Source organism: Azolla caroliniana, unplaced genomic scaffold (genome assembly GCF_043228905.1).
Source record: "Azolla caroliniana isolate FFs.n. ecotype wild unplaced genomic scaffold, voAzoCaro1.0.p SCAF_7, whole genome shotgun sequence".
NCBI classification, from domain to species: domain Eukaryota; kingdom Viridiplantae; phylum Streptophyta; class Polypodiopsida; order Salviniales; family Salviniaceae; genus Azolla; species Azolla caroliniana.
The window spans coordinates 10,355,782-10,380,657 of NW_028230442.1; the positions used below are offsets into that span (position 1 = coordinate 10,355,782).

Here is a 24,876-nt window from a genome sequence, read left to right on the forward strand (position 1 = left end):
TATGCAGTTAAGAGAGCTATATTAATTAACTGAAGATCATCAACAAAACGCAAATGGGCAAAGGGGGTTTTATATACAAGTCCTCAAGGGACTACCATATTAAATGTGTTGGTGGAATCTAACCAAGATACTTGAGTACGATTTGTCATAAGAATATCTAATATTCTTTGACTACATTAACACTCAACAACTACACGAATTACAATAAAGTGTGCTCACACACACTCGACAACTACACGGATTATAATAAAGTGTGCTCACACACTTTTTCACACATCGTCCTTTTCATCGTAAGCACATATTCACACAAGTTGAGCTTGATTCTCAACACGCCCCCTCAAGGTCAATTGTGTGTCCTCTTAAGGTTGGTTGTCTTGGTGTAGTTGAAGACCCAATTGCAGTAGGTCGGACTACTAGACCGTGGTTTTCCCATTGTTCCTATGTACTCGATCTTGATCTAGCAATGTCGATCTTGCCATCCCAAAATTTCGAGCTTCAAAAATTCCGGGCTTTGGAAAGTCTTCCTCTAACTTGCCGGGTCAAGTCGAATTAGATGTGTTGGCCTTACTTTGTTGATGCCGGTCTCACTCTTCCTCTTGTATGGTGTTGTATCTCCATGTTTTCACTCGTCTTTGTACTTGTACTCTCCCCCAAGCTCAACATATTGAGTGGTCTAAGGCCTAGATCCACTGAGAATTGTCGTAGCTTGTCGAGACCTAGCGCCTTAGTGAAAATATCAACCACTTGCATGTTGGTGCCAACGTATTGGAGGTCAATGTCACCGGCCAATATGCGCTCACGGATGTAATGATAGTGCACCTCAATGTGCTTAGTCTGGGCGTGAAACAACAGATTCTTTGCAAGCTGGATGCTGCTAAAATTATCGTAGTGGATCAGTATTGACTTGTTCGCCAATTCATTGAAGTCTTTCAGCAATCTTTTAAGCCATACAGCTTCGCAAGCAACTACAACTTCGGCCCTATACTCCGCCTCAGTGCTCGATAAAGTGACCGTTGGTTGTTTCTTGCTGCTCCAAGAGATTGCTCCACTACCAAGTGAAAACATAAATCCTGAAGTGGATCTCCTATCAGATGCATTGGCCGCCCAATCAACATCTGTGAAGCCTTCAAGTTGAATTGGTACTCCGTGCTTATAGAAGATACCATAATCAAGTGTTCCACTAACATAACATAACACTCGCTTAGCACAATCCATGTGAGTGTTGTGGGGGGTTTGCATGAACTGGCTAAGAAGCCCAATTGGATAGCTGAGGTCTGGTCGAGTGATAGTTAGGTAGATAAGACTCCCGATTATTTGGCGATACTGTGTCGGCTCACAGAATTTACCAGAATCTGCATTTAGTTTCATATTTCGATCAAGGGGTGTCGAGATGGACTTACACTCGGTCATTCTGAACTTGTAGAGCAAGTTCAACACATAGTGTCGGTGTGAGAGTAGGAACCCTTCTGGATTTTGAATGACCTCGATGCCGAGAAAATAATGTAAGTCATTCAGATCCTTCATCTTGAACTTCTCTAAAAGCAGCTTTTTAATCTTTTGTGTCTCGGTGAGGCTTTCTCCACCGATGACAAGGTCATCGACATACAAGATTAAGAAGATGGTGCTTTTGGGATTGTTGTGAACATACAATGAGTTATCAGATTTTAACATCTGGAAGCCAATGTCGTGAAGATATGATGTATGCCATGCTCTTGGGGCTTGCTTCAGTCCATAGAGCGACTTCATCAATCGGCAAACTGCATGTGAATGTTTGTTTGATTCGAAGCCAGGTGGTTGCATCATGTAAATTTCCTCCTCGAGCTCACCTTGGAGGAATGCATTCTTCACATCCATTTGATGCAAGTGCCACCCTTTCGCTGTTGCGAGTGCAATTACCGTCCTCATGGTGGTCATTTTTGCCACCGGGGCAAATGTTTCCTCATAGTCTATGCCATGGGTTTGAGCATACCCTTTGGTGACTAGTCGAGCCTTGAACCGATTGATCATGCCATCCATATTATGCTTTATCTTGAACACCTAGCGGCAACCAATTGGCTTTTTCTTGATTTCAGAGGATGGGACTAAATCCCAAGTATCGTTGTCAAATAACACGCGCATCTCCTCCCTCATTGCCTCGATCCACCGGGGATCTTGGGAAGCTTTTTTGTAAGTCTCAAGTTCTTGGTTTGTTGTGACCTTCATCATGAATGCATAGTGGTGGCGATGTACTCATTGTACCTGAACCTATCTATCGGGCTCTTTTGTCGGTTTGATTGACGGAGTTTTCCTTTGGTCACTTCCGGGGCCTTCTTCATGTCATACTTGTTGTCGACCGATCGGGGTGAATGATCTAAGTCTTCACTGGATGTCATGTCCTTGGCCTCTTGCCCTTTATTTCTTTCTATGGGTGTAGCACCAAGGTGACAACACATCAAAGGTTTCGTCCTGTTGTGCAAGACTCTGATTGCTGGATGACACCTCAGATCCAGTCAGCTGGAGTGTGGACAGACTCTCAGTTGGTTCTCCACCCATAATGGTCGTTAGCATCTTTTCTTCTTCACTTTGAGAATTTGCTCCAGATCTGCTTGTTTCGAGCACGGTGGGGGTCACTAATGTTGGGCCATACCATGATGTCACCTCATCAAATACCACATCTCGGCTTACTCGTGACTGTCAAGTGATGGGGTTAAAACAATTATAACCCTTTTGCTCAAGTGAGTAACCGACGAGGATCATCTTCTCTGGTTTTGGGTCAAGCTTTCTCTGAGATAGGATACATAGCCAACCACAAGATAGGATATCCCATCAAGCCTTTGAGGCATCCCGATCCCTACATGCATCTGGAGACATTAGCTCTTGGTATAGCATTGTGGTGAGTTGGTTACTTGCAAACGGCATAGACATTAATAACCTACCTCCCCTTAAGTACAACCATGGGATTGATCAAACTCTAATCTCTCATGAAGACCGTAATAAAGTGATACGCCAAGAAATATGGCAAATTTACACTCGATATAAATGGATCACCCCACGAGAGCCATTCCCATCTAAAATGTTGTACTATAAGGAACACTTCTTGCACTTCTCTAAGTTAGGTTTTATTACATGACCAAGATATCTAGATACATTCTTATCAAATGCACTAAGGGTGGCCATTGGACAACTTAGGATATCATCTCACCAACTTGAGATTGAGAATGGTCGAGCTAATAGAGTCCCTAGAGAGGAAAGGCTATGTAGGTTATGCCAGATAGAGATAGAGGATGAGTATCACTTCACATGCAAGTGCCCAACTTATACCGAGATACGGGCGGAATACCAAGACATATTAGGACCCTCTCCCACCCTCTCCAAACTATTATATACCCCGATAGTAAAAAGACTAGGTAGGTATATCTTAGAGCTAAAACAACACAGGGAGAATAAATTACAAAGTGTTAATCATAACCCTTTTATTATTCATCAACATGTAACTAGTGTAAATCTTGTCAGGAACAAGGGGAAACGATGAATGTGGATACACTTACGCCGCTCAGCCTCTCCCTTGAGGAAGCAGAAATACAAATAACAACCAAACGCCCTCAGATGTTGGGCTTCAAAACAAGTCAACGTGGAGTAGAAAAGATTAAGAAGATAAGGGAACGTGAGCTACGTCGACTAGAAGCTATGGTTGGGGTACCTTTTACATTGGGACCATAGGCCACATCCACATCGCAACCCTTTGACCTCTCACTTCTCTTCAAGAGACTTGGATAGAAATGAAATTAGGCCTAGTATAATATCTTTTCATTGTAGAACATGTTTTTTTTTTAGAACTATTTTTTATCTTATTTTGATTTTTTTACTTTCGATGAATGGGTAAATATCCCATTTTTTGTAAACCATTTGTCTCATGGGCCAAATTTGGCCTGAGAAGACTTTAATATATCTTTCTTTCTTTCTTTCTTTCTTTTTGATTCTCATCGGGGACATGCACAAATGCAATGCTACCAAAAAACCTTCAAGTGCGAAAGGTCTGGTTTGTCCCAAAATACTTCTCGTGAGGGGTGATGCCATGGACACCCTCAATCATGCACCTATTGTTGAGATACACAGCCGTAACAGATGCCTCTGCCCAATAGATCTTGGGCATGTTCTTCTCCTGCAGCATGGCACGGGCTATCTCAAGAATTGTGTGATTCTTCCGCTCAACAACACCGTTTTATTGTGATGTGTATTGTCAAGAGAATTCCCTTCTCTTCTAGAAAGGCCTTGAACTCATTTAAGAAGTATTCTTGGCCATCATCAGACTGTAAGCATCGAATTTTGTGATTTGTCTCATTTTCCACGCGATTCTTTAACTTGAGAAAGTGGGAGAAGACCTCACTTTTCGACTTCATCGGGCATATCTAGGTATGCCACGAACAGTCATCAATGAAGGTAACAAAGTACCTACACCCATCGATTGTCGTTGTTTGAGTTGGGCCCCATACATCTGAGTGGATGACATCCAGCAAGCCTTTACTCACATTTCTTTCGCTTAGGAATGGATGCCTATGTTGCTTGCCTAGTTGGCATGCCTCACATACATTCGAATTGGCCTTATGCTTCATCACAAAGTCGGGTTTCATTCTGGCTCTCCCTAAGCCTTTAGTGTAGTGCGATCTCTACCACCTTTCTCCATCGGCACAACTCAATTCGGCTCTGTCCGAATCTGATTTCTTTTTCCAACACTTGCTCTCCTTGTAGCCCTTATGGCTACAATACAAATAGCTAATGTCTTTCTTTTGCTGGCTTCCGGCTCCACCTTGACTCCCCCTACTCGTGGAGGGTCCATAACTATCGACACTTCCTCTGTGCCTTTGATCCTGCTCTTGGTGGCCGCCCCCATTGTGTGCTGATCTACCTTCGTGTACAATATCTTGATGTACCCAAGCATCTGATCGTGGACACAGGAGGCAAAGTAGTACAAGACTTAGCTTGCTACTTGCTCCCAAGCTTGGAAGTCTCTCTGCGTCAGCTCTAGTGGTACCTTGTTTGCTCCTTCCACGTAGCTCCAATAGCCATGTCCAACCAAGTACTACGACATCTTGTATGCCGAAGATGCATAATTGCTCCTGTCAAATTTTTTTGACGGCAACGAGCTACCCATTTCTCTATCCATGTTCCTATCAGACTTTGTCCGGAGATCGAAAAGCTTGTCAGTGCTGAAACACTTGTCGGCTATAGTGGACTCTTCTCAACCCTTGCGCTTTGATACCATGTAAAAAGAATATCGTGTAGAAGCTCATGCACAAGACACAACCGACTCGGCTGGATAACAAAAGATAGTTAGGAATACCCGTGATGTGTTGGTGTAATGGTAATAGGGGACACTCCAACTGCTAGGTTGGAGGTTTGAGTCTCCCCGCACCAACATACATGTGGTACCTAAAAAGGGCGGTTTGTGCCCGTAAGTGGTGACGACGCAGATGGTGATGGTGAAGGGCGGTTTGTGCCCATAAGTGACAAAGACGAAGACGGTGACGGTGACAACAATGACGGTTTTGACGATGAAGAAGGTAAAATGTAGCCTGTCTACAAGTTGCATGATGGAACGTGGTGCGAGTCTCATCATATCTCCTAGAGGTCATCTTGTGCATGTATCTCACTCGTACCAACCATTCGGTACACCCCATGATGGACTATGTACTGCTAATAAAACATGACTTCGTGTGAGTTGTAGCCTTCAGGAGAGCCAAAGATAAAAAAGAAAAGAAAAAGAAAAGATAGTTAGGAATATACAGAGTATGGAAAATACGCAAAGAGCAGGAGATAGTTGTAGCCTTTAGGCGAGCCAAAGATAAAAACAAAATATTGAAGTAGTATCTCTAAATGGAAAAAAAAAGATAGTTAGGAATATACAGAGTATGGAAAATACGCAAAGAGCAAGAGAGACAGAGAGAACAAACAACAAAACTATATTAAAAAATAACAACACTCTGTACATCTAAAGAGCACCTTTTATACAAGTCCTCCAAAGGATTCACAGAAGTACTGACAAGTACTTCAATGCTCACGTGACACGTGAGCTCTAACACTAAATGTAAATAGTATTCCTATTTACTAAAATAGGAATGTAGGCATCTAATGGCCTATCGGCTCCCAGCCAATCGGATATCCAGCTTCTCCAGCCAATCCTCCTCAGCCGACTTGGCTATTAACGTCTACAGTCGATCTGGCTCATGTTGAGCTTGTCTCAACGACAATGTATGAGATCTTCTACCTTGACATATCTGTTGTTTGCTTGACTCACCAATAGATCCTCATAGTCTACTTCATCAACAATTGGGCGCTTGTAGACAAAGAGTAGGGTGACGACTGGTGAGAGAGGTGGTCTGAGTCGGGCTTTCTATGGTTGGCGTGCTTCACGATGCTATTCTCTTTAATCCTTATTATGTTACTTTATGGCTTTATTATTTTCATCTGGTGACATCGGCCGCATTGTGATAGAGTGGTGGGTAGAATAGGGGGCTTTCTTATTGGTACACATTATTATTATTAGGTAGATCGGATGGTGCAGATTGCACACACCCTCAGCCAAGCAACGTGCACCGTGTGTGGCCGTGATTCCCTCGCCAACCCTAAAGCCCTATGTACATATTTATGATTCGGTAGCGAATGCATGGGTTACATATGTATGTATGTATGTATGTACATACATATAAATCAAATTCTATTTATTATTTATTTTCGGTTTTTATTTTCGACACTCATTAACTAAAACGATTTCTCGTGTGTGTGTGTGTGTGTTGAGGGGGTAGTTGGCAAGCGCACAGAGAGAGACACAGAGCGAGCGAGCGAGCGACGCGGCCACGGGACAGACGTAAACAAAGCAGGAGAGCCAAACATCGGTTTGTGATTCCGAGGTTTAGGGTTTGTACTTAGCAGAAGCAGAGGGAATTGAAGGAGAAGGATGGGAAGTACAGAGATTAGCCAGGATGCAGAAGAAGAAGAGCAGGAACAGCTTCCAGACTTGTCCCGGATTGTTGGTAGCCTCGAAGACTTAGTCCGTCAGGGCGCCATCTCTCGTGAAAGAGGATCCTTTGCGCGTTCCAAGTAAGTGTCTCCCTCTCACATCTTATTTGTTTGAATATTGTATATATGTATATTTATGCAGGCGTGCTTGCACGTATGGACGTGCATGTGTCCATGTATGCCATTTTTAATGGTCATATTGATCATTTTTCCTTCTTTGCCTTAAATTTGTGTGATGGAGGCATGCATTGATGTGTATATTGGCGTGTGTGCATGCATGCATCTACACATACGTGTATCTGTATGCATATATATGCGTGTATATATGCATAACTATATCTTTATCTATGCAGGTATATATAACATATAAATATGAGCAATGTCAATAAGGGTCAATCAGATTAGCCTAGAGTGTTCAATATTCAAGATGGTCTCTGTGAACTAAAGGAAACATAATGCTACCTGTATAAGAGTCTTTGGACATATTGTCATATACAAATATGATAGAACAATGTTGGGAAACCTTGTTTGGGCCCATATCGATATTGAGGATTTCACCGGGGAATCTTTTACATTCTTGCTAAGTCCTCTTCTATGAAAAAGTTTCTTAGTCTTAAGTCAAAATATTGGTCACATGCTACATGCTTGCTGTGTTGCTAGTTTTAAGGCCAAATATATTGCTTTGCCCAGCATCCATGTACTCTTAACTATTTCCACGGCTTTTCATGGCACATTGACGTTTCTTATCATCAATGTAATTTATTTGAAAAAATAAAGTGGGTGGAATGTCAAAAAGTGAGAAAGATCATCCGACAATGTCTAGCAGGAATGTTATGCTAACGCCGTTGACATTGTCCTATACCAAAATGCGTGGTTGGTGCAGTCTGATCAGGGGATCATAATTTGTGATATACTGGCTCATATGAAAGCCAACCATATTTTAAATAGCCATGCATGGTAGGTTCATGTAACTGTATGATCTTTAGTGAAAGTTCTGACATTGTTATCTTAGTGTTTTGGTGGAGAGGAGATGATTACTCCACATCAGTCTTGATTGATCAAGATATTAACAATGCCCAACAAAACTTATTCCATCGATAAAGTGTTGATAGTAACAATAAGTTCTCCTCAATAGGTATGATAGGTAACCCCAAGAGTGTGCAATGGGTTCTCAATTGCTTCTTCAAAATTTCAAAACTATAACATTGGCAAAATCCTAATCTCCTTGTGCACCTGCAAATTGTAAATTTCTTAAAAAGCAAATTAGAAGCTGTTAGAAACGAAGAAAGAGCAAGAAACCAAAATTATTTCCACAAACTAATGGCAGTTGACAACTATAATCTATAAGGAAGAAACTACAGTGAAAGCAACACATGGGAAATAAAACATAAAAGTCCTGTAATAAACCAACAAAAAGTACAAAGATATGAATAGCTTGTGAGAATGTGAGAAGCATCATGAGTGGACTCTGGGAAACAGGCTCAAAAGGCATATAAAAAGAATACATGGCTGAATCTAGATAAGAATAGGGAAGGGGCCTTTATATATGCCCCAATTCTGAGTATTTAGTTAATTGTAGGTCTCCGTAAGTGAAGGCTAAAGTGAATGTGCTCAAATATTTTTGAAGAGATGAAACTTTGTTACATGGGTCAAATTTGCCTTAAGCAAACTAACCTCTTATGTGAGAAAGAAAGAAAGAAAGATATATTAACATCTTTTAAGAGGCCAAAATGGCCTATATGGCCTATAAGACCAAACAAGAGAGAACAACAAATCAACAAATCAAAATAAAATAAATATTACTCTGTAAATATAAAAGTAAATAAGATAAAAAGAGACGAGGGAAACTGATTTTTGGCACATGTGAGATTCTCAAGTTAGATGTATTGTAACTTTTGTCTTCGAAAGATCTCTAGCATAGGTCGATCCAGAATGGAAAGGTCTCCGAAGTGAGGGAAGCATCTGCGATGGGGGGAGATAATGGCTTTTATCTATTGATGACAAGGGTGTTGAGGTCGTGGTCCATGGGGCTGGGGCCTACATGCACGACAAATTGCTATTGCCCGATCAATTGTAACCCCTTTGTTATGTCCTGGTCGGGAGCCTATTTGTGTATTCCTTGATTGACTTGTAGCATTAGTAGGAATGATGGGGCTAAAGAAAGTTGTGATTGTTCTTTGTGGATGAGCTTGTGTGGCTGTATTCTTCAACAACTTTTCCCAATGTCTCTTGAGCTCTCGCAAGAAAAGTCCTAGGCACCGTTGGTCCACATAATACATTACCTTGCGTAGTGAGCCAAAGCATTGTTTAAAGAGGCAATGATATCTCCCTCTGATTTCATAAAAGACACTACTACAGTGACAAACATAGTGTTCTTCGGATTCCACTCCTTGATGACACAATTGGCAAATTCTTTCTTCTAGGGGTATTTGTGTATATCTGCCTACCTCAATCTACAACTGCCCTATCGCACTGCCCAACGCATAGGATAGATGTATGTCCATATAAGGTGGCCTGATGATGTCCAAGTTAATAATATCAGTTCAGATCACTCTATTCTTTTCCACATTGGTCATATTTAGATGGGGACAGTCCAAGCTATATTGGGGGTAGTGCATCTATACTCATGCCATGTGACTTGAACCATTGCTGCATTTCAGCATACCAACAATGAATGTCTCCATTTTTAGCCAGTTGTCTTGGCGACATAAGTGCTAACCTTGTGTACCTTCGTTTAGGGAGCTCCCAAAGACGTTGGATAAATGTCACTAATCGGAACAATGCCTCGGTGATTATAGGTGCTGCTCCCATCTCTGCCCGGATTATATCGTGGGGCACCGATGCTTTGCTCCTTATCATGCGGGCAATCGTTGACACTAAAGGTCTCTCTAAGTCTTTCCTTGTTAAGACTCGGTTCCCATGTTTCTACTCCATAGAGAAGAGTTGGTGTGACAAGTGTATCAAATAACCATAGCTTAATTCGTCGCTCTTGGAACTGCAAATGTGCACATTGTCTCTCGATAGCACCAAGGGCTGCATATCCACGAGAAAGTCGGGCACAAGCAGCCTCCCGTAAGGAGAACCTAGGCCCTGTAAATGTTACTCCTAGGTATGTGTAGGAGTGTGTGTATTCCACCTTTTCCTCACGTGTGAGAACTTGAAAGAAATGCTAAAGGGGCCCCAGTTTGAGTGATGTATTATAAAGAATCTAGAATAGCCAATTCATACAAAGTGGGGATGTGGTAGTGAAGTGGACTACTATCAAACAGTTTCAATGAAGCTTTATATAAATAGGAAATAAAAACTTACTCGATAATATATGCCAAGGAGAGAGTCTGTGAAAAGAGAGAACATACTTAGAGAGAGTGCAGTTTTGGAGTTGTCATCATCCATCTCTTCTCAGCTTCAGAACTGCCCAACATTGATTCGACAAAGGAGCTAATCAATGGATTTTCTTGGTAATATCTTGATAAACGAAATCAACTGCATTTTTGTGGGTGAGACAATAGTCCAAGTTGATGACTTGAAATTCCACTAAGTGCACTTCAATATGTTTTGTTCTACCATGAAATGCTGAGATATCTGCTGATGCTTGGGCACTTTGATTGCTTGTCAGAACTTCAATAGAGGGTCTTGCGAAGCCCCAATATTGCAAAGTAGTTGCATTAACTAAAATAACTCATCAAGTATCCAAACAGGCTCTATATTCAGCTTCCTCGATGAAGTAGAAGCTGAATTTTTATTCATTGATTTCCAAGAAATTAAGCCTAAGCCTAACATGAAACAATGACCTAACGTGGACTGTCTTGTATCAAGGTTACCTGTCCCATCAGCATCTGCGTAGCCAACAAGTTTAATGCATCCTCTAAAAAAGAGAGACAATATTCAGATTTGTTGGCCAGATACCTAAGAACCTGAAAACTGCTTACCAAATGTCTTTGTCTTGGAGAATCAGAGAATTGGCTGAGAACACTCACTCTGGTTGGACAAACAAGGCATGTTGTGAGTTAGGTGAAGAAGAGACCAAATTAACCTTCTATATTTAGTGCTATCCTCAAATATTGGAGAACAGTCTTTATAAGAGGGTTCAATTTGAATCCATGGGGATGAGAGTGGCCTGCAATTTGATATGCCATAGGTCTTGAGGAGCTGTATAAGATACCTATATTGGCCAAGGAAGAATCCTTTATGTGAACGATAAACTTCCACAACTAAGCAGTATAGAAGTCATAAGTTAGTCCTTTCAAATGTAGTTTTCAGGTTAACCTGGGGTTACGCTGCCTTTTGAAATAGAAGACCTTGTAATTAGTATATCAATTACGTATAATACCTAAGTTAGTAGTTTCAAATGTAGTTTTCCGGTTAGCTCGGAGTTACACTGTCTTTTGAAATAGAAGACCTTGTAATTAGTATATCAAGCATAACAATATTGAAACCTAAGGGAGAAAGAAAGAAAGATATATTAACGTCTTTTAAGAGGCCAAAGTGGCCTATAAGACCAAACAAGAGATTACATCTTAAGTGTTGTCTTGTCTTTGAGAACAAATAAAAAAAAGAAGTAAATAATACTACATAAATATAAAAGTATATAAGAACGCACAAGATTGGGAGCTTACTTTAAGCCATACAAGGCTTTGTGCAACCATAGGCCATATTTTTCTGCTGTGAAATTTCAAAACTTGGATGTTGTTATACATCAACTTACGCTTTCAAGCTGCTGTTGTGGAAGGCTTGCTTGACATCCATTTGAAAGATAGGATATATTCTATTCATAACAAGTGCAAGGGCACATCAAATAGAAGCGTATCTCATAATCCACTCCTTCCACTTGTGAATAGCTGTTTGGATCTAAGCATGCCTTATGCGTAGCCAAAGTTCCAATCAAATGGTACTTGGGCTTGAAAATCCACTTCAATTCGGTGCCTTGCCTATGTTGACGCTGCGGAACTACCTCCCATGCATGATTCTGCTCAATAAACCACTTTAAAAAACTGATGTTAAAGCTTTAAACAAATGCGAAAAAATGTGTTAATGTCTGCTAATACACTGTACTACTTTAATCTTTTTGCTGCGCATAGTTTCTTGCTAGATCACCATGGACTCTGACTGGAAAACTAATAAAGCTGATGCGTCAATAATTCGTGAACATGAGGTACTTGACCACATGAAGATACCGGAGAAAGAAAGGAAAGGAGGGGGCCATCCTGGGTAGTGCTTGAAGCGTGAACACGATACCCAAAATGAAAATATCATTAAATGGTGATGAGTGGAAGGAGATGTCTTGCACCAGTTAATTAGTGACGAAGTCAATCCCATGAGATATAATATAGGCACGGCCTTGATATTACTTGTGGATGACATTGTGTTGATTTCTCACTCTCTGAAGGGGCCATCGAATGCTTTAAAGTCTTTTTATATAGACATAGATTTGTCGGTTAACCTTGATAAAAGAATAGTGATAGTGTTTAACACCACTCAAACATGGGTGAAAGAGATCAGAATTGCTTGAACTCTTGTTATAACTCAAGAGACAGAGACCGAAGTTGAAGGACAATAATGCAGCGACAACAGCTTATCAAAAATGAACTATCACGGCTTTCTTCATCTCCATCACTCCCTTTCATACTACAAGTCAATCAAGGGCGAGACAAATGGGGTTTTAATGAGGACACCCAAAAGGGTCACACAATAGATTGGGCAATAGCAGTGTTATGCACATAGCCATGGCCTCGCCACCTTGTTGTTTTAAAATAAAGGCCATTACCCAACATTGATGGTACCTCCCTCCCTTCGGATGTCTCTTAGGACCCAGAAGTTCCATCATGTCTAACTTCAGCTTCTGAAGTGCCTAGATAACTAGATTTTGTAGTGCCTTATATTCAGTTATGTTTATTTTGGATTGTTCTCAAAGATAAGACAACATTCTAAAATGCAATCTCTGGTTCAATCTTATAGGCCATTTTGGCCATTTAAAGATGTGAGTACAACTTTCTTTCTTTTCTTTATCTTTCTACCTTGTGTCTCTAGGGTGACACAAATTAGAAGAAAAAATAAAAATACCCCTAACTTGGTCTGATATTTTACAGAGCCCTCTGCAATCATAAACTTTTGAAAAATTAGGGGTATTGCAGATGTATGTAACAAGTTATGGGTGTTTGATGTTTTTCTTCTTTGTACGAGTTACAATGGTATATCATGAATCTTCATTGCACTCTACATGTGAAATCATTTGTCATAGACCAGATCTTATTCTGTTGTTGATGTGATTGCTATGAAATAGGGTTGAGGACTTGCATAAGGCCATCCTCAAAAGTAAGGGAGTAAGAAGGAAGCTTACAAATGACAGTCTTGACCTATCCACGCAGTTACAGGCAAGGGAAAAAATATTATTGTTATTATTACTATTCATGACATACACTTTGTGATATGAACTGTTTGTGTTATATTGATATTTTTTGAGCTCGTCAATTTCATAGGCGGAGATTGAAATATTGAAAAAAGGGATGCAGCTACAAGCAGAAGAGGAAACAACACTCGATCTTCTTAGAGAGGATTTTGAGACAGTGGAAAACGAAGCTCTTCTATGCAGGTTCATTCATATAAATCATGGACTTGCAATTAGGACTGCTGCCTAAGAAAATGTAACCTTATAAGAATATAACTCATCACTTAACTCATCTGCCTTTACATTGAAGGGAGAGGGAGCAAAGTTTACGTTTAGAGGAAATTGATTTACGAAGAGCCCAGGAAGAATTCCAAAAGAAGATCAAACTGATAGAAGAAGAGCATGCTGCAGCTTTGGCTCCCCAAATCCTACAGCTTAAGGTATGGAAAATAGTAAATCAATCTTCGAAGACTTAAACATTAGTTGAAAGAATTAAGATCCATGTGACAAATGACTTGTTTAGTGCGTTATTAACTTAATGATGCGGATGGGATAGCAATATTCTAATGGCTGTGAAAAGTTGCTATAAAAATGTTCATTAACAATACATAAACTTGTGTGATGTTATTTTAAAGTTATTTTGGAGGCACAATATCTTGATAGTTAGTTAGAGTGATATTTGACATATGCATTGAACATCATTATTGTGTGAAGCACATTTCTATTGTTCAGAGATAAAAACAATACAGGCCCATTCTTATTTAAATAATGTCAGATTTAGTTTGAGTACTTGCATAGACACAACAAATGGCAAACAATTTTCTTTGTTCATCTACCTATAGTTCGACATAGAAGCCGTAAGAAAACAAATTCAAGAAGATGCTGCCAAGATTGAGCAATGCAACAAAGAGGTATGGTCATTAATTGTTTTTGTATCAGTAAGAAGAGGGATAATTGTTTTTAGCTTTCTCTAGTTATGAGAGTGTACTCACTCTTCAAAGAAGCCTTTGTTTTTCTTCAAGAAAACGATGAAACTGTAGCATAAATGGATTCATAGTACTCTATGGTAAACACTTAGGTTAGTTGCATTTATCTTTATCACTGTTAAGTTTGTTTTGGAAACTTTCGTACCGACTCTTTTACATGCAAAACAGATCTGACAGATCTAATTGCTTTCGTGTGTGCTATATATTATTGGCAAGGAGCACTGTTTTTACATTACACTGATTAACATAGTATGAACCATACGCATCATACATGCATTCACATTCAAGTATGTTTCAACCATTCGAGTATGGTAAACACCCTCGAAGTATGGTAAATACCATACTTTTGTATTCATTGTTTATTATAAGGTAAAACGTTTTTTAAGGTAAGATAGTTAAGATAAAAACATAAGTATGTTTTCATAACATACGCATTCGTTTTCAAACGTATGAAAACGAATGTTAACAAATGCATTCAAGTATATTACGTACTCTGCTGATTAAAATTTTTATTAGTTTCCCTCTACACCTCCATGTTTACTTTACTCTTTATGAAATTTGTCTCTAAGATGTTATATTATGTTCGGTCCTATAGGCCATTTTGGCTTTTTAAAAGATGTTAATATATCTTTCTTTCCTCTTTCTGTCTATGGGTGGATGCACTGAGTAATATGGGTATTTAACATGCGTAATATATTGATGTTCTTTGTGTGACTGCTACAGGTTGAAGCCACTAAGCAGAAGATGTCTGAAATTGTAATAGAAAGTGACCAATTACAAAACCAAAAGAAACGTAACGCTGAAGTATTGTCAGGTTTCGATGGAGTACCAGAGAAACTTCGTAAACAGGTTGCAACCCATTGAGATTTCCGTTCTTTTTAACATAAAAGGATGGTTGAGCACCTACTTTATGTCATGTTGTTTAGCACAACTGTTTAGGTAAGAACTGAAACTTGCACTGTCTGTGGCCATAGCTACTCATTCATAGGTGGCTCCAGTTAAAATTATGTCAAGTAAAGCGTTCTATATTTCATTATATTTGTCCAAGGCTTTCAGGGGCTAGATGGATATCATTGGTTGCTCTCATAGATTGGGCCTAGATGCATGCTATTGGTTACCTTATAACTTAGGGAGGGGGATACTTGAAATATAGCGCCATAGGGAGATGGTAGTGAATAGAGAAATATAGTGGCATAGAGTGATATAGCAGCGAGAATTTTTGTCCCAAAGCCTTGGGATAAGGGGTAATATTGGTTATTGAGAAATACAATAATCACGTGCCTAACCTTGTTTGTATCAGAAACAATCATTTTAGAATGTCTGGATGGTTTCTTATTGAGACTATTATCCTGGGTGCATTTTGTGTTATGCTAAATCTTTAAAAGGACATGCTTTTCTCCACTACATGCAGGGAGATGCACTCGTGAATGCTGTGAAAGGTCTTCATTTGCAAGAGCAACGGCAGCTTGATAAGGTCTGGTTGGTCACCTTTCGATTGCAATATGTAGTTTAATTTTCCATCTTCATAACGATTAACTTTCAAATACAGTGATAAAGAGACTGTTCTACTGACGAGCTTATATTTGACATAGAGTTCTTGATGTGAAATGAAAGATCAAGGATATGGAGAATGAGCTGTTCAATAATCAAAATACCAGAAGAAACCTAGGAGAGGACTATACTAGGTCATGCTTAGAGGTTGAAAAAGTTCGTCAATACATTGAGCAAAAGGTGAATTTATCTTGTCATATTTGAAAGAATCTGTCTTTTGGTAATGTATGAAATTAGTATATTCTGGTTGATACGCCTTTGAGAGTTAACAAATTCCATTTATTGAATTTAAAACTTATTTTTCAAAGTTCAATGATCACTATTTAAAATCTGTGCTCAACAAATAAAAAGAATAATGTTTTAACAGATGTCCTTTTGCAAACTGCAAATTTGACGTATATGACACCTGATGTCTCTCAATGATGGGCACCATGATCTAGTAAAGAGCATTTTAATTCTTTGGAAAATGAGTTACTCATGTACTCTTTATTATTATGTTGGTATGGAAAAGAGAGATTGTAGTTCTCAGTTTAATCGTTTCTTATGGAGATGAACTAAATACCAGATTCTGGGAGCCATAAATCTAGCACATTCCTTCTTTTCTAGATCCTTTGCACTAGATCACACAACCTCGGTATTGAAGTTGCATTATAGAATCAAAATCAGCCAAAAGACATGTAAGGTATGCAAGGAAGGGCTAGTAGAGGATGAATATCACTTGCTTTTTACGTGCTCTGCATATAGTGCAATTCATGAAAGCTATGATATATTAAGAGGGGGTGATGACTTGACTATCACACTAAAGGGAACACCTAGAACGTTGAGCTCATATGTTTATGCCTTATTCACACATCGAGACTTGGTGCTTCAAAGTAGGAAGGAGACACACATCAAGATAACTTTTGTACTTACGTCCTATGGGTCAATATTGGCCTCTCTATGGACGCTAAAAATATCTATCTATCTATCCCTGGGTTACACGATTGCTTATCTATGTGAGGTATCACAGTGGAAACAGTTCTCTACCAAGCTATGCATAACAAATCCATGGCTATATTGGCTATTGTTTGGAGTTTGTAATTATACATTTCATACTGAGCTGGTTCTGGATCTCATCAATGCCATATAAGATTTACTTCTAGGTAAGAAATGAACTACATTTGGAGGATTTCTAAGACTAATATTAACTTATTTGTACTCTTCTTAATGAGAATGGGTATCCGTAACGGCTCTTTACGTCAGTTCTGAAGGAGGTTTGGAGAGCTAGTATGATCTTTTAGGGTACAACCATAATGTCGCTTTTACAGGAAATGTTTTGACAACCATGTTGACATTTGCAAAAATGCAGAAACGGCACAACAGATACTTAACAGAGTACAATGAATAGAGCAAGTAAATTTATATTAGCAGAGCATCAAGGCATGATAACAGTGGGTTTTTGGTACAATGAATGTGATAACTCATGTGCTCCTAAATGGGCAGATACAGACAAAATCAGGAAATGGAATGAACACTAACCTTAATATGCAGTAAATGGTTTGGTTTACAATAGGTGTTGCACCAAATAGGTTATCCATCTACAATAGTGAATATGCCCCTCCACTGTCATCACATGTGAGGGTTGTTGGTGTTTTTTCACATCTAACAAACAATTAGCCACTATTCTGTATTATTAGGCCTACCCATGTCTTAAGACTATTTACTATGGTCCTGCTTTGGTTCTGAATTCATGAAAGGAAGTTTCTCTTGTATGGAAACAAGTATGGAATGGACGCTATCATTTGGAGAACGTTACGTTTTCTTTGTATCATATATGTATCTTGCATTATGTTTTTTCTAGTTGATGACATAGTTGTTAAAAAACGTGTATTCTAGAATACGTTTTAGAATACTCTGAAGTATTCTACTTGTACTCTTTGTTTTAGAACTTCCATTTATAAATTTTCATGTATTCTATGTATTTAACATTTCAAAACAGTTTAAATTTTTTTACAAATTATATTTTTTTTAAAAAAAAGTTTAAATTTTAAGAAGTTTTTAACATATTCTACCGTCTATGTATTTAAAGTATTCTACATGTATCTAAGTGCTTAACTTATTTTATTTGTAAAATACGTATTCTAAATATTTTGAAAAAAGGTAGAATACTTTTAGAATATTTAGCATATGTGTTCTACGTGTATTGTATGCTAAGTATTCTACAACACTGGTTGATGGTAAGAACTAAAGTTGTATTTGCTGCTAATAATGTTGCAGGAGCTATCTGTCAGTGAGTTGAAGAAGGAATTGGATATGGCATCCCTTGAGGCTGATCAATACCTTGCAGATCGGGTGTCATCTCAACTTCCATCAACAACAATCATGAATACTAATTCTTATTTTAGGAATTTTCGAACTCGAGTTTTAAACCTGGACATGTATCATCCTATGTAGGTAAACTTGGACATGCAGCTAAAATCATCACAAATTGACCAAAAACATGAACAAGAAATTTTAGCCCAGCATCTAAAAGAGAAAGAACGTGTTTTCCGTAAGCTGAAGCACATTGAAAGTCAGTTGAAAGGAATTCAAGAGACCATACCTTTAGTTAATATGGAGAAGGAAAAAGTTCACCACCAAGTAATACAGAATCATTTGCTTTTTCTGCCTGTGTATATTATGCATGAGTTTTGTTTATGACTGCTTTTTTCTCATCTGCCTATATTTACATCCTTTAGTGAGCATACTAAGGCATTATTTTCAATTGCATTATCTTGTTGAATTTCATAAGACATTTCTGTTTTTTAGAGATTTCAATATATATTTTCTCTCATCTCTTTCTTGAGAAAAAGAAAAGACAGCAGAAATGATAAGCTTAGTGGAAATTGCTGCTAAAAATATTCGCAGATAAAACTTCCATGAATTTGACAGGTTATTCTGGCAGAAAACGAGAAAAAGAAAGCCAGCGCATGTGTACAGGAATTGAGGAAAGAGTTCGATCTTCAAATGCGAAACTACCTTGGAATAGAGACAGTAACCAAAGATGTCTCAACAAAACTTCGAAATGGATATAAGGAGGTGCAGAAAATCAAATTTCTGGCTGACCTGTATGTAAATTTTCCTTTACTATGGCTCTGACTATATACGTTTATGTGAACTTTTAAAGGTAGTGAGGCTTGAAAAGGAGGTGTTAGCAGCAATAGAAGTAGAATATGCAGGTTATCAACAAATGGGCGAGTTATCAAGTTTAAGGGACTACACATGCCGTCTTTTGTCATCCAAAGTGAATATTTCTCCTGCAAAGGACCGTGTAAATGATCTCTATTGTTTTTCTTTGTCTTGCCTGTGATTTATATTAATTTTTTATGCAGATGCAAATGTATAATGAAGCGAAGGAGAAAATACGTACATCCGATATAGTGATTGGATTCTTAAAGGAAAAATACGAAGATATAGAAGATCATTTTGCAAAATTGATCAAGTTGTACAATATTATGCGGGCACAACGCAATAAATCGATCACTCTCATTCAGGTATTACATAGGCTCATAAAGATGTATAAATTTTATGTGCTTGAACATTATCCAATTCAGTGCATAGTGATGATGGATCTTATGGAGATTCATGAAGGTCAGAAAAAGTTGATTTGCTTTTGTGTAGTGGACGGTCATTTAAGTTTAAAGATTTCTTTCAAATGTATGATATTGTGCATTATGACTGTGCTAGTTGAAATGTCAGAATATTACTTTGAAACTCTCCAAGTAAACTGTAGAAGAACGTTTACAAGAAATATTTTTGGTATCCCCATCAAATTGGCAAATTCGGCACTGATGTGCAAGATAAAATTTCAGAACATTAATGTGAAATTCTTAAGTAAATGCGAAACTCTCCAAATAAACTGTAGAAGAACGTTTACAAGAAATTTTATTTTTGGTATCTCCATCAATAATAGATAGTATCAGAGCTATGAGATTGATGGTGTTCTCCACGTCTCTGAGCATTTCTCTGTGGGCCGGAAGCCTTTGCATATATTCATCCATCATCATATTCTGTATTTATATCTGCTGACCTGCATCATTTGTATGTTGAATTTACACTCCAGTTAAACATCCCAACCTAGTTAACTCTGTTCAATTGGTATTGAATACCATATCCTGGGTTTCATGAAGGTTCCACTGACAAATCTTTATGTGGAAAAAGAGACAGACTGCAAATAAATGGTATCTCTCGGGAAAGTCAGATATTATGACTAATCGTTTCAAACAGCATGAGCATAAGCACTCAATTCAAGGCTTGCACCTGACCATGTATGTGACACTGCCTTAATGCAAAATCATGAGCAAATTTACCAAGGGTGTTCTGGTAGATGGATTTTTATGCATAAAAAGTTGTAGAATGGATGTATCAAGAGACACAATCACCTCATCTTTGAAAGATGTAGATTGCAGGAGAGCTCTAGAGTCTCAAGAAGTTTACAATTTGTCCCAGGTGGGGTATTGTAGTGCAACAATGTCTTGGAATCAGGTGCAGATTGATGATATATTCAGGACAATTTCTTATTTGATATCAAGAGGCAGCATATTTAGCATTTCTACCATGAGTTGAGCCTTTACATTTGTATAAGATTATTGGGAGCCTAGCACATACGGACAAAGTCATTTAAGTAACAGAATGGATTATTCCTCTAGATGACTCATCTGGTATTATAAAGCTAAATGAACATTTTCAGGCCAGCAAAATCAGTATGGCAGAACTTAAGGACAAAGCAAGACGATTGGATGTAGAACTCAATATGTTACAAGGTGAACTCCAATATAAGGACAAGGTATTACATCGCATGAGGAAAGAATTTGTGACAAGTGTGCAGGCACGATCTCATTTGCGTACAGACTTGATCAAGTGCTCAAAGCTTCTATGTCAGCAGAAGGTATAACATGAAACATTCATGCTACCCAGTTTTTTTGTTTTTAGAGTCTGTTTCATATTTAGCTATTCTTCTTGAAGGAACATTTCATGTATATCTGAGTGATGGGATACTGAATGTTCTTGAAAGTACAGCACCAGAAAACAATTATGTCACATTGTCATATCTTCTTTTCATTAGATGTGCTAATGATCTTAATGGTTTGTTTATGATGCACACCATATAGGCGGCTATTGATGAGAAGGTTATGGAAGGTGCAAGAATGAATGGATTCATTCATACAGCAGAGAGGGAAATGTCGTCATTTAGAAAACACTATGAAGTATGTGTGCTTGATCGTAATGGTGTGGGAATCTCTCTAATAGATCGGAATGATGAGCTTTGTATCCTGTATGAGAAATCAAATGTACAAGTAAGATGCCTATTCACTAGTCCCATTGAATAACTAGCCTTCCTTCGAAAATTAACATGTTCTATAATAAAGATGGTACAAAATATTAGTTTTGTGAGTAGCATTTCTTTTGTTTCTTCCTCCTGGGATTGGCATCTTTGAGATGTAACTATTGAGCATGATACTCCTTGGGATTGGCATCATGATCTTAATCCCATTGTAAGTTATGTTATCTCTGTTATTTCATTAAACACTAAGAACTTAGATCTCATTGTCTCCTTTTATTCCCATGCTTTGAATATATCAGGAAGAGCTATTAAGGGTCTCTGATATAGAGATGTCTACAAGAGAAAACGAGATTTCTCTCTTGAAGAACCAAGTCGGAAGCTTGGAGAGGTCAATTTTGATATGTTACACGCTTCTTCCAAAAGCGCATGAACTTCAAAACACAATAAGTGATCTAAAGCATGAGGTAAAAACCCAAGCAACACTAAATGGCAACACTACTGCAAATGATTATAAATATCTTAACCAGCATCCAAACTTTTTTTGATGAATCTTTGTAGCTGAAAAGGGTTGCTGTTGAGAGCGATAGGTTGTCAGATTTAGTAGAGAAGCCACAGAATGCAGCTCGGTGGAAGCTCTCAGTGGGATTTGATCCAAGTGATCTACAACTCAAGACAAAACTTACTTTCATTGAAGAATCTCTATCGAAGCGGGATGATGAAGCTCTCGAAAAGGATTGTATAGTAGATGAGATTTCCGAGCTTGCAGAGGATGTTAGAAAGAAGGCTGCTGAAAATTTAAAAGAGAACAAAGTATCGTTTGATCAGCTTTCTGAATATCAGTATAACATTCAGACAACAATGCATCGCATGATGGCACTCGTATCAGAGCTCTCACTCACTCAGGTATATAAATATGTTCATGTCTATATTCTCAAAAAAATTTGGAAAATTTGCTCTCATCTCCAGAAACTCATAATGCTAGGTCTACCTTTCTCTGAATATTTGTTTTCCTTAAGTATATGATTATGAAGTGGACATAGGATATCATAGTTCAGAGGCAAAATCTTGAAATTTGCAATGGTTTTTCTTTATTTACCCCCTTGAAAGTGTGCTATTTGAGCAATTATGTGTCTGGTTTATTCCCTTGTTTTAGACTACACGTAAATACTTAATCAGGAGTATGCTCAATTCATCATCATTATTCTCATTTGGGGGTTAAATGAGGGGATGTAGGCAAGCATTGAAAATTTGACAGCATTTGGGGAAACAAAGAAAAACTAGGTAGTTTGGAGTTCTTCCGTAGTTTAAACATGTAGATAACGTGTGTGTGTGAGTGTGAAAGAAAGAAAGAATGATATATTAATGTCTTTTAAGAGGCCAAAATGGCCTATAAAACCAAACAAGAGATTACATCTTAAGTGTTGTCTTGTCTTTGAGAACAACAAATCAAAATAAAATAAATATTACTCCGTAAATATAAAAATAAATAAGATATAAAGAGACGAGGGAATCTGGTTTCCGGCACGTGTGAGATTCTCAAGTTAGACATATTGTAGCTTTTGTCTTCGAAAGATCTCTAGCACAGGTCAATCCAGAATGGAAAGGTCTCTGAAGCGAGGGAAGCACCTGCGATGGTGGGAGATAATGGCCTTTATCTGTTGATGACAAGGGTGCTGTAGACGTGGTCCATGGGGCTGGGGCCTACGTGCACGAAACATTGCTATTGCCCGATCAATTGTAACCACTTTGTTATGTCTTGGTCAGGATCCCATTTGTGTATCCCTTGATTGAGTTGTAGCATTAGTAGGAGTGATGGGGCTAAAGAAAGTTGTGATTGTCCTTTGTGGATGAGCTTGTGTCTGTATTATTGTCCTTCAACAGCTTTTCCCTATGTCTGTTGAGCTCTAGCAAAAATAGTCCTAGGCACCGTTGGTCCTCATATTCTACTACCTTGCATAGCGGGCCAAAGCATTGTTTAAAGAGGCAATGGTATCTCCCTCGGATTTCATAAAAGACACTACAAAGACAAACATAGTGTTCTTCGGAATGGGAGTGAAATTCAGATGGGTTCTCCCTGCGAAATTTTTGCGCACAATTTTCACGCGGCATTGAGTAGCACATATACACCCTTCCTTAATTGGTTTTAGACTTAATACAGATATAGTGCTTGTCACTGCCATTTTTTGTTGGTTTTCACCTTACTGTGATAATTCCCACCATTAAGAGAATGGAAAATATAAAAAATACCCTCATGTCTAGGATCTAAGATAGTAATAAAAACAAAGTTTCTCTTAAATTCAATGCCTAATATAAACAAAGTTTCTGTTTATTGTGATTAATGATGCCGAATATTCTACCTAAGATAGTAATGCACACATCTAATGAGGATGGTTAATGTTCTGATCAAAGCTTGCAGTCCTGTGAATAGCATGTTACTGTTAATCCAAGCATGCAATCAAGATTCGTCAATCTTCTAATCAGGATAATTATTAGTGATTTTGGAATCTCATGCTCATTGTTTTGGTCAACATTATTATTATTAGGGTTGAATTTGAGAAGAAACCAACTTTATAGGTGCTAAACTTTATGAGAAACTAGCTCAAAGGGATGCTTTTTTGACAGAGGCTAGGTATTAATATTACTCGAAGTGCAAGGGGCATTATTAATATTTCCCTTTTACTGCCAAAAGAGAGAAAGGGGATGAATTGACCACATAAATGCTCATATAGCATATGTAATTGATGGAAGAGGGTGATTTTGACCATATAATTGATAGAATACCACATACAGTGTCCCTCTAGAGGCTGATAGAAGGGGCAGTAATGGGCCAAACCGAGGAGGGATTTGGGGAAATAACGAAACACTGACTGCCACTTGAGTTTAACTTCCATTTTTTCTTACTTTTCCTTTTAAAAAATCTGTAGATTCTCCTGATCACCAAATAATTCAAACTCTGACCACCGGAGCTATATACCTCTAGTGCTTGGCCAAGTGTGAACTGATCAGATGCTTTGATGGTTGACTGTCCTAAACAGTAGAATTGACATTGTTGTATTGTTTGTAAACACAGGCTCAAGCAATGACCATGGAAAAGGAGAGGGAAGCTTTGTCTAGGATGGTTGAAGATGCCTATAGAAAGCTTCATTGTCAAGAGGTAATATATTTTGTAGTTTGTGTAATTACTCAATTAATATTAGTATTGGTAGCTTCTAATAAACCCTGAATATGCACAGCATCCTCCACTCGAGTTATTATAAGGAAGAGGTGAAGAATCCTTTCAAACCCTGGGACATATTATGATGTCAAAGATGAATAAGAAAAAGAGAATTGGTATATTAATAGCTTGTTGACAACAAACAAGAGATCCAAAGCTTTACCGGAAGCTCGATTGGTTGTAGATTATCATATCCCAAGAGTATTGCATGTTAAAGAGTACATCACATTTCGGAAACATCTAAAGCTAAGCGTGAGAGGCAATTATAATTTGTCGTCATAATTGCAGAGAAAATACTAACAAAAGAGTAATCAATAATGTAGTTAACCTTCATAGGAAATAGAAATCCAAAAAAATTGATTTGCCAGTAGAGATTACATAAATGAGAACTAATTTTAGTGTGTAATCAAATGGGTATACTTACAAAAAAAAGAGATTTTGT

The 24,876-nt window shown here is 38.2% G+C and overlaps 2 protein-coding genes across 3 annotated transcripts in view; one reads left to right on the forward strand and one right to left on the reverse strand.

Moving 5' to 3' along the window:
• LOC147861949 (pentatricopeptide repeat-containing protein At2g13600-like) overlaps nucleotides 1-1,410 on the reverse strand; it is a 63,215-nt gene extending 61,805 nt beyond the window's left edge. Inside the window, exon 1 of the mRNA XM_087323040.1 lies at nucleotides 639-1,410. Coding sequence (XP_087179166.1) covers nucleotides 639-1,410 — 772 coding nt within the window. The remainder of the gene's footprint in view (nucleotides 1-638) is intronic.
• A 5,500-nt stretch (nucleotides 1,411-6,910) lies between these two features.
• Nucleotides 6,911-24,876, forward strand: LOC147861950 (uncharacterized). Of its 2 annotated transcripts, XM_087322840.1 has the most exons (19): nucleotides 6,911-7,077; nucleotides 13,277-13,367; nucleotides 13,473-13,585; nucleotides 13,692-13,821; nucleotides 14,224-14,292; nucleotides 15,091-15,216; nucleotides 15,779-15,841; nucleotides 15,982-16,098; nucleotides 18,175-18,249; nucleotides 18,352-18,537; nucleotides 18,829-18,975; nucleotides 19,064-19,180; nucleotides 19,269-19,430; nucleotides 20,627-20,824; nucleotides 21,048-21,233; nucleotides 21,520-21,684; nucleotides 21,779-22,123; nucleotides 24,291-24,374; nucleotides 24,454-24,876. In XM_087322840.1, exons 1-19 carry the CDS (start codon nucleotides 6,935-6,937, stop codon nucleotides 24,475-24,477), a joined length of 2,541 nt encoding a protein of 846 aa, XP_087178966.1. In that variant the 5' UTR covers nucleotides 6,911-6,934; the 3' UTR covers nucleotides 24,478-24,876. The 2 variants fall into 2 exon arrangements, with proteins under 2 accessions (XP_087178966.1, XP_087178965.1); XM_087322839.1 differs by lacking the exons at nucleotides 6,911-7,077; nucleotides 13,277-13,367; nucleotides 14,224-14,292 and having other exon boundaries at nucleotides 13,477-13,585; nucleotides 24,454-24,875.